Source organism: Abramis brama (genome assembly GCF_963993115.1).
Source record: "Abramis brama genome assembly, chromosome: 22".
In the NCBI taxonomy this organism is placed as follows: Eukaryota; Metazoa; Chordata; class Actinopteri; order Cypriniformes; family Leuciscidae; genus Abramis; species Abramis brama.
Window position 1 is genome coordinate 5,570,076 of NC_139984.1, and position 10,507 is coordinate 5,580,582.

The 10,507-nt window shown below is 40.5% G+C and overlaps 1 protein-coding gene and 1 long non-coding RNA gene across 2 annotated transcripts; both read left to right on the plus strand.

Annotated features, from left to right (window-relative positions):
* The first annotated feature begins 3,443 nt into the window (after positions 1-3,443).
* On the plus strand, positions 3,444-5,465 carry LOC311073733 (uncharacterized protein). The gene is made up of 4 exons (XM_084099673.1): positions 3,444-3,531; positions 3,622-3,660; positions 3,778-3,897; positions 4,024-5,465. Exons 1-4 carry the CDS (start codon positions 3,474-3,476, stop codon positions 5,334-5,336), a joined length of 1,530 nt encoding a protein of 509 aa, XP_083955799.1. The 5' UTR covers positions 3,444-3,473; the 3' UTR covers positions 5,337-5,465.
* Positions 5,466-8,970: 3,505 nt separating this feature from the next.
* On the plus strand, positions 8,971-9,935 carry LOC311073919. The gene is made up of 3 exons (XR_014604225.1): positions 8,971-9,269; positions 9,347-9,496; positions 9,579-9,935. It is a non-coding gene; the product is annotated as an uncharacterized lncRNA (long non-coding RNA).
* The last annotated feature ends 572 nt before the right edge of the window (positions 9,936-10,507 follow it).

The following is a 10,507-nucleotide window of genomic DNA, read 5'->3' on the forward strand; positions in this document are numbered from 1 at the left end:
TCGACCTCCAACAAAAGGAGCCTCTAAAATGTTTCCAAACACAGGATCTATTGCAATTTTTACTTGCTACTCTACAAAATCAACAATGTCTTTAAAGGGGACCTATTATGCCCCTTTTCACAAGATGTAAAATAAGTCTCTGATGTCCCCAGAGTGTGTATGTGAAGTTTTAGCTCAAAATACCCAACAGAATTTCATTTACAGCACTTTTAAATCATCATTTTTTGGGTCTGTGAAAAACGCACTGTTTTAGTGCTTCTCCTTTAATGCTAATGAGCTGCTGGTTCACGGCACAGGGGGCGGAGCCTAAACAGCCGCGATCAGAGCCAGAACAGGGAAGATGATGATAATAAAACAGACAGTCACAGTAATGGTGTTAATTTCGACAATAAAAATGCCTACAGAGTCAGAGAATATATGCTGTATGGAGTTGGAACAGGTATAGTTTAGTTTAATTACGATTATAACCTATTTGGCATTGCTTGTATACACTATTAATGCAAGCCTGCTGTAGGACTCCGTCTGACGATTTAATTGTCTGAATGATGACACAAAATATACTGATGAGTTTAATAAAGTTTACTGTATGTTACACAAAAGATGAAGCATCAGTTTTTCTTCAGAAAATCACTGTTAGAGCTGAGTAAACAGTATAAGAAGTGCTTAAGTAACTTACATACATTTCTGTAGAGTCAAGGGAGCATTTTCTTTGAAAACAAAATGAATCCACCTCGTCTTCAGTGGCTGGCAGATTTCAAGAGTAAATAGAGAGAGCAATGTGAATGAATACATCCAGCTACAACACCTTCAATGCTTGGGAGATGCTTCGACGCTTCTTGTGAGTGCATTGCTGCAGCAATGGCTGATGTGTACAACTCGCAGTGAACTCGATCAGGGCGGGTCTAAGTTATAACGGCAGTGTCAGTCAACACTCGTGGGCGGGGCCTGTGGCTTTAGTGATGTCACTAAAGCCACATTCTGAAAACAGGTCGTTTGGAGAGACTGCTTATGATTTATGGGGATAAAAAAAAAAGGAGTGAGTGGATTTTTATCACTGTAGGGTGGTTGTGTACACACACTGCCAACACACATTTATGTCCAAACACCATACAAAAGTGAATTTTGCATAATAGGTCCCCTTTAAATTCTACTGGTTCATTATGGTTTGTAACAATCGGCCTAATCGGTAGCGTTACAAGAATAAAATTGGGGCCAGATTAAACTGTGAGAGGTTTTGAAGTGTTTTAAAAGATGAGACGACAACAGAAATAAAGTGAATAAATTAAGTGCATTTACAATTTCCACAAGGAACTTAAAACAACACAATACAACATAGAAGCCTTAGGCTGTTAAAAGCATAGAGTCCATTGGTTCCATACCATAAAACAGTCCTTAAGAGTCCTTGCGTGCTGTTTGTCCCAATGTGTAAGTGTCCACCGGTGTATATACAATCCAACTGTAGTGATAATCCAATGAAAAGTGATGAGGTTTGCTGGAATGGAAAGTCCTTAAAAGAAACTCCTCGATCCAGTTTTGGTCCTCTTGACAGAGACCCCGTTTGTTTGCCATGCTGCTTCATTTATGCTGGCTATTTCCTGTTTCCTGTCATGTGATACCAAGTAGACTGTAATGGTGTTATGGACCTCGGTTGAAGCAAAGAGTGAAGCTGAGAAGTACTTTCCTTATTTCTTGCACCTCTTGTTGAATTATTAACAGACAGAAACTGTGACTCCACTGTGTGTCAACTTGAGCTGATGCCACTGTCATTGAAGTGGAGGAGATCATTTCATCATTTTCCTTTTTTTGATTTTCTTACCTCCAAATGTATACTTTGTTCTGATGCAGCAGACCTGTACACATTAACTTTAGCTATAGACACAGCTATTTTAGTTTGAATATCAATTTGTTCCTTTTTTTCTTGGTTGCTTCAGATGCAACATTTGTTGACTGGCTAATAAAGCCGCCACTTCAGCTTCAGCTTGAAGATGAGCAGATGATGTTGATGATCTAATAGATCGTGAACCAGTAGAAGTGCTCTTTTTACTAGATTTTTGTTGTTGCTGTAAACATTTGAGATACTATCGGTTGGTTTGATCTCATCAATGAAATGCTCACAAGTCAATGCATTACATTCCTCACCTTGATGAAGAGTCTTTTGTACATTTGCATTTACATAAGAGGGAACGGCAGCAGGCAAATCCATCCGTCTTCATCCATTTTCTCTTATTAATCAACCTAAGTGGCACATACAACTTTTAAATGTGTGTTTTAATCACTAACACAAATTGTACAAATCCCAGCACTGCATGTAGAAACTACGCGCTTCAGGTCCACCATAGTTTATCCAAACAAATGGATCTGCACTCCACATCAAGCACAACCAACCATAGTGTCTAAAACAGACAAGCAGCAAGCAGATAAATAATAATCTGATTCACATACCGGTCCAAGTGCTGTGCATCTCTTGTCCATTTCCTCTCGTGATCCACAACTGTGTTCCAGTGCAGGGCATGAAAGGAATATCCTTGAAATCAAAGCACCGTTTTCTCTTGACTTATATTAGCGGCATTCTGATAGCTACATAGGGGATAGGTAGTGGGATGGCTGACTTTTTCACACTCAGTTGTCATTTTCAGCAAAAGGAAGACTGATGATCTTAGCTTGCTTTTGATGCAATACAGTCAACAGAAAGTTATCTCTCGCCACTCGCCCCTTCCAACACTAGCTCAAACAATCCGCCAAAGTAAATAATAAAGAAAACGGAAGTGATCACCGCGTAGCCATGTGACAGTAAATAAACAATAAGAAAATAACAAAGAATGAATTCTCCTACACGTAAAATGAATGCAAATGCACAAGGTTTTGATGTAATTAAGTTGAGTGTTAACCAGCCCAGTGCTGCAGGGGGCACCAGGAACAATCACGCTCGGAATTGGAGCAAATGTGCCCAGCGTGAAAACTTCTTTGTTTTAGTGCCTGATAAATACTGGTCTAATTGAATGGAAAAATCATATAAGCTGATGTGTTCATAAAGATACTACCCCTTTTTCTTGTAGAAACTAAATAAATTCAAAACCTATTTGAACATTTTGAAAACAACAATAGTGATTTCTCAACCGGAATCAGACCACACTATATGTGCCCAGTGTGAAAACACCCTTATTCATCTTCTTTGTTTTTGTGTCTGATGAATACTTGTCTGGTTTAATGGAAAAATCATATAATCTGATATGGTTTTAAAGATACAGCCCCTTTTTCTTGTAGAAACTAAATAAAGTCAAAACCTCTTTGAACAGTTTGAAAATCACAACCAACCAATGAGTGCACAGGAATGTTAACGAGCAGGTCCTCTGTCACTAATTTCACTGTAACAAGAAACCCAGGTGATGAAAATCTGTTATTTTAAAAGCCCTGGCTTGGAGCCTGTTTTAGAAAGTATAGATAGATTGGTGATTGTTTCATCTGTAATCAAGATGGCAGTTTCAAACTTTATGTTTTTAGTATTTATGTGTCACCAACTGGTGCTCAATGGTAATGTTGTTTTCACCTTAATGCAATGTTTCAAATATGCTAAATATGTATGTAACTTTCTCTTTTTTTAACCTTATATATTTTTTTCAGGATTTGCTTTTCCAGTTGGGAATTATTCATTGAGCAATGGTTTGTAACCCTTGTATAGTGGTTAACACAATGCTTTTCTTTACACTATGCATAGTTAACTTTTACAAGGCCTGATGACTTCTTGTATTAAAGTTAATAATACCTTTTGTTTTCCAGATGGCCCCTTGTGTTTTCTTCGTGTGAACAAACAAAATCAAACATGGCCAGTGGTAGTGAAGTGTAATATAGCTGTTCTGATGTCTTTGCAGAATGCATCTGGGGTAACTGTCCAAACAGGTGACACTTTATCTTTTTTTAAATTATTATAACTACTGATGCTATAAGGTTGATATTGACCATGAGGAAAGATAATCTCAGCTTTTTTTTACACCAATTTTCTTTTTCTACTCCCTACTGGGGTAGATGGGAATTGGACCGAATCCAGCCAAGTCCCTGCTGAGGTTGATGGGAAGTTGAAAGAATCCAGCCATGTCCCAGCTGAAGAGTCTAGACCTATCCCCTCTGAGGTTGATGGAAAGTTGACTGAGACCCTCCCTGTCCCAGCTGAAGAGTCCAGCCAAGTCCCTGCTAAGGTTGATGGGAAACTGAAAGAATCCAGCCATGTCCCAGCTGAAGAGTCTAGACCTTTCCCCAATGAGGTTGATTGGAAGTTGACAGCATCCAGACAAGATCCCGCTGAGGTTGATGGGAAGTTGACTGAGACCCACCATGTCCCAGCTGAAGAGTCCAGCCATGTCCATGCTGAGGTTATTGGGAAGTTTAAAGAATCCAGCCCTGTCCCCACTGAGGTTGATGGGAAGCTGAAAGAATCCAGCCATGTCCCAGCTGAAGAGTCTAGATCTAATCCTGCTGAGGTTGATGGGAAGTTGACTGAGACCCGCCATGTCCCAGCTGAAGAGTCCAGCCATGTCCATGCTGAGGTTATTGGGAAGTTTAAAGAATCCAGCCCTGTCCCCACTGAAGTTGATAGGAAGCTGAAAGAATCCAGCCATGTCCCAGCTGAAGAGTCTAGATCTAATCCTGTTGAGGTTGATGGGAAGTTGACTGAGACCTGCCGTGTCCCAGCTGAAGAGTCCAGCCATGTCCATGCTGAGGTTATTGGGAAGTTTAAAGAATCCAGCCCTGTCCCCACTGAAGTTGATAGGAAGCTGAAAGAATCCAGCCATGTCCCAGCTGAAGAGTCCAGACCTTTCCCCAATGAGGTTGATGGGAAGTTGACTGAGACCCGCCATGTCCCAGCTGGAGAGTCTAGAGCTAACCCTGCTGAGACTGATGGGAAGTTGACAGAATCCAGCCATGTCCCAGGTGAACAGTCCAGCCAAGTCCCTGCTGAGTTGGATTGGAAGTTGACAGAATCCAGCCATGTCCCAGGTGAACAGTCCAGCCAAGTCCCTGCTGAGTTTGATTGGAAGTTGACAGAATCCAGCCATGTCCCAGGTGAACAGTCCAGCCAAGTCCCTGCTGAGTTTGATTGGAAGTTGACAGAATCCAGCCATGTCCCAGGTGAACAGTCCAGCCAAGTCCCTGCTGAGTTTGATTGGAAGCTGAGAGAATCCAGCCATGTCCCAGGTGAACAGTCCAGCCAAGTCCCTGCTGAGTTGGATTGGAAGCTGAGAGAATCCAGCCATGTCCCAGGTGAACAGTCCAGCCAAGTCCCTGCTGAGTTGGATTGGAAGTTGACAGAATCCAGCCATGTCCCACCATGTCCCCACTGAGGTTGATGGGAAGTTGACTGAATGCTTGTGCTCTAAAGTCTCATAGTAGATCTGTCCGTCTCTACATCTGCCACTTTCAGAGCTCCTTTTTAGTCAATAAAACCAGTTATCTTTCTCAAAGTGCTGCTTAAAAAAAAAATAAAAAAAAATGGCAACACTTTACAATAAGGTTCATTAATTAACATTAGTTAGTGCATTAACTAATAAATACATTTGTTACAGTATTTATTAATATTTGTGAATGTTAGTTAATAAATATCCAGGGGCCTGTTTCAGAAAGGAGGTTAAGTGAAAACTCTGAGTATGTTAACCCTGAAATGAGGGAAACTCTGGGTGGGTTTTCCATTTCAGAATGGGAGGTATGTCAAACCCGAGAAAGCAGAGTAAATCAAGCCCGTTTCTGAAAGATAGGTAACTTATACTCTGTACTCATTTACCATGGTAACTTACTCTGTGAACCAAACCTAGTCGGGAGCAGGTTTTCTTTGGTAAACCCAGATATTTCTTATGTAATAAATGCATCTTGTTTTAAGAATTTTTAGATATTTTGACTGGAAACAACAACAAAAAAAGGCAAGTAAGAAAAGCATTTTTGTAGTTTCATTCAATTTTCATTCATTCAATTTTCTGAGAGTTTTTGTGTTTCCCAGACACAAACCCGTGAGATCCATCAAAGAGGAGATTCAGGATTGCAGGTCAGTGGTGGAGAAATCGGTTTAAACGAGGTAATCTGGTAAATAACGTTCACTTGATAACATCTTGCTGTGACCTCTGAAAGTAACCGAATAATTAGAATTTCCTTTAGGATTTCCATCATTGCTCCTGCTGAAAATGAAGCAGATTACTGTATGGAATGGGAGGATGCCAGATGGAAGGGTAGAGATAGATGCCATAACCACCATCACAGCTGTTAAATAAACACTAATTATTCACAATTTATTTGGTCATTTTTATTTCCTACAAATACAAAAGTAACAGTAATTCTTTTTCCTCTCGGATTTTAAAGAGGTAGTTGATTTTGATTTCACTTTTCTAACTTTAGTTAGTGTGTAATGTTGCTGTTTGAGCATAAACAACATTTGTAAAGTTACAACGTTCAAAGCAAAGGGAGATATTTTCTTTTAAAGAAATCGCTTTTTAAGGACTACAACAAACAGCTGGTAGGAACTACACGACATTCCTCCCGGGTTAGTGACATAGCCAACCCTAGAATTTACATAAACCCCGCCCCCGGAACACGATTTATAGATAATCAAGACAGAATATGCTAATCAATGACTAGAAGATAACTATACATAAAGCTACACAAATTCACCAATTAACTATTCAGAAATGTTGTCTAAATGTTGTCACTTCTTCTTGAGCCTCTCCATCTTTCTGAAAAGTTTTTGAAAATTTCAGTGCATGTCTGTGTGAGAAAAAAAGGACACGAGCTCTTGAAGCTCTGCCCCCTGTGTCGCGAGCAGCAGCTCATTTGCATTTAAAGGAACAGACACAAAACTGTGCGTTTTTGCTCACCCTCAAAAAGTGACAAACTTTAACATGCAATATAAAAATATCTGTGGGGTATTTTGAGCTAAAACTTCACATACACACTCTGGGGACATCAAAGACTTATTTTATGTCTTGTGAAAAGGGCATTATAGGGTTGCCAACTTTGGAACTTTGGCTGGAGTGAGACTCTGTAAAACTTCAGTGCACGCGGAGCAATTTTTTGTCAACCCTAACCCTAATTTTCAAAATGTCAGTCCTTGTTTACTTAGTATAAACCATGATTTATAAAAAAAAAAAAAAGAATAGAATGGAAACGTGTTTTCAAAATGTACAATTAATTTATTGATTGCACTATAAAAAAAATAAAGATAGAGGTGATTAAATAACAAACATGTAAAACAACAACATCAAAACAATAAGAAATCTCAAAACAAAAGGGACACATAATAGTTACTCCATCTCCCAAGAAAACCACAACACACAAATTTCACACATTAGGCCTGTTGGCCTGCTTCACTACCTCTGCAGGAGGCTCGTATCTGAAGCAGGGTTCGATCCGTTCATGAACCGTAATGCGTCTGTCACGTGACAAATGAACGAAAGATTCGGAAGGTAAAGTAAGTATTTATGTTCCCTGTAAATTATTTTTGACTGCATTATAATGATTTCTTAATTCAGAGTATGATAAAGACTGCGTAGGTGGATGTGTTCGTGGAATTTGGCTGTTAAAAGTACAACATTTAAAGCCCCTTAAATGAACGAAATGACTCGAAAAAATATTCGTTCATTTTAATGAACTCGGTAGAACAAGCGAGTCAGTAAAATTATCTGAACTTCCCATCACTCACAGGGTGCCATCAAGTGACAGTCTGTTCCTGGTGTCAGTCTTGTTTAGGCCAATAACTGAAAGGGTTCGCTCAGCATCCACATTTGACTGTGGCAGGCTCAACACAATCTGGGCAACCTTTGATAATTTGGGGAATTTTAAAATGCCACTTGCCCGATTTGACAAAACGTAATTTGTACCATGAGCCTATTTTTATTGAGCAAATAGCTAGCCCACATAACGCACGTCAGACAACGTTTGCAACTATAGTTGAAGTCTGTACTCTCGGCACACAGACTGATTAGGCAAGGCTACGTCTGTAGTGCAAGGCACACCATTTTATTATCTGCTTACCTTGATTGTCATCCAAACTTTCAAACGCGCATCAGTGGCTCCGACTCCGAACCTATGCTCTGAACTCTCTCTGAACTTTTCACACGCAACTGACGTATCAGGTTTCAGCGAATCAATGATCAGAGAATACTGCAGTGAGAACGTTGTAGGCAAATGTTACAGCTGTGGGCCTTAAACTCCTCTCCTGTCATTAATACGCTGTGGTCTAGTCATCAACAGAAAATTAACGGATTGAGAGGGGAGAAACGTGGATTTTGGCGTGACATTTCTTGCGTGTGCGTGAGAGCGTGAGATTGATGCTGAAAGCGTGAGTGTCACGCCAGATGCGTGAGAGTTGGCAACCCTGGCAATATACCAGCCCTTTAATATTCTTCCAATATTGTGTATCTCCGCTTCATCTATCAGTGGGTCCTCTGCCTTCTTGCTGTTGGTGGAGAACTGGTTGGTTGGAGAACTGACATGTTAATTTCATTAGCCTAGGGGTTTACATGACAGTTTTCATTAAAAAAAAAAGGGAAACTTGAGTATCTGGCCTGTTTATTTTACATGCCAATGGTGTTTAGGGGGCCTGAAAATGTGTTTAAAAGAGCAAGTTTTTTGGAAAAGGAAACGTTTAAGTTTTTTAACGCTTCTCCATCAAAGTGTCGATTTATTGCACAACTACTGCAACCAATGGAGATGCATTGTTTTAGTGCATAAAATAATGTGTATGTGTGCAGGCATGTTTTATTTCTTCACAGAGTGACATCGGGAGTATTCATTCGTGTGGAGTATTGATGTTAACCGCCAGTTATGTCCTACACTGACTAAACCGTTAGGAGAGAACAGGATGTGTAACGGTATATTAGATGTGTATTTTCTCTAAAAGGGACAGCAGCCTCATAAGCTGCCGCTGTCTGTTTAATGAACGTAAAAAAAAATCACACACTGCTTTTGACATCACTTTTGTAACTGTGGTGAAGTGCTCCTTTAAGCATGACTCCGCCCCCTGATTATTTAGCGGGCCTTATAAAGGGCATTTCCAGAGTGGTAGGATATGGCGTCATCCTTGCGTTCATCTGGGTGTCATGGTTGCTGGTGCTCGCTTGCTCTGTATGAGCTGACTTTTCCGCGCAGCTGGTGTCTGTGTGGAGGTACAGAGCGTACCGCTCAAGGGTTTTGCTGTTCCTCTACATTTCTGCTATAGTTCCAGTGTAGCAAAGGGATCCGATTGCACGTATAACCCGGCGTGCTGTGAGTGACTGCTGCTTTACTGCTCGGTGCGTGAGGTAGGTGTCTGTTTGCCATAGTGATGGTTTGGCGTCTAGAGCACGTGTTTACTGACTTTTCTACCCAGCTGGTGTCTGCGTGGAAGTACGGAGCGTACTGCTCAAGGGTTTCTGTTCCCCTACACTGCTGCTGTAGTTCCAGTGTAGAAAAGGGAATCGATCGCACGTATAACCCGGCGTGCTGTGAGAGACTGCAACTTTACTGTTCGGTGCGTGAGGTAGGTCCATTGTATTGTGTATATGTGGACGTGGGAATGTATTTATTTTGTAAATGTATGACGCGTGAATTCCTCTGTGTAGTAAATGGGATGAGGGAATGGTCTGCCAGATATTCGAACGGAAGTCCGGCCGATTGGCCGTTAAAGATGGCGCTTGATCGCAACGCGTCTTAGCCTCGACGCTGCTGTTTTGTTTCTATTTGTTTTGTTTCTATTTGTTTTGTTTCTATTTGTTTTGTTTCTATTTGTTTTGCTTTGTTTTCTTTTTATTAGTTCTGTTTGTTTTGTTTATTTTGATTTGTTCCTATCTGTTTTATTGAGAACCGTTTCTGACAACTGTTTTGAGTGCAGCTGCTTGCTGTTGGGTTTTCTTTTTCTCATTGTAATATTTTGTGTATGCTTAGATTCTGATATAATTGATTACTTGTTTTTGTGCTTTTTGTTTTAACTGTCGGTAAGCAACTTGTGTTTTTGTGTGTTTGAGCGTTAACTGCCTATTGTTGGCCACATTAACAATTAATGCTGTTACCAACTAATGCTGGTTGTTTGTAATTGGTTTTCCTTTTTTCTTTCATAGGAGCAGGGGTGACCCAAAAGCGGGCAGGCTAGCCGTCCGGTGCATGGCGAACAGAAGTTCTCTTTTGAGTGTGCGGTAGAGGCTTTCTTGTAGTGGATTTCACAAGTGTGTGTGTGCGTTGGAAGTTTTGGGCACGGTGTACTCCTTGCGGGCTGATTCGAGGCCTACTGCTCAGCCTGCCCAGCTAATGGTGCACCCCAGCTCCGTCACGAAAATCTACATGTCTGTTTACTGATTGAACTTCGTTGCTCATATACAAAGTAGTGGCCTTGCCATCTAGTCCCATTGTTTGACTGACTCTAGTACCCTGTTTTAAATTATTTATGATCATTAAATAAAGAATTATATATATATTTTGTACGTATTCACGTCTCAGTGTCTGGTGATTGTGGGAGGGAGAAGCGAACTTGTGTGCCCTTTTTCTTATGGGTATT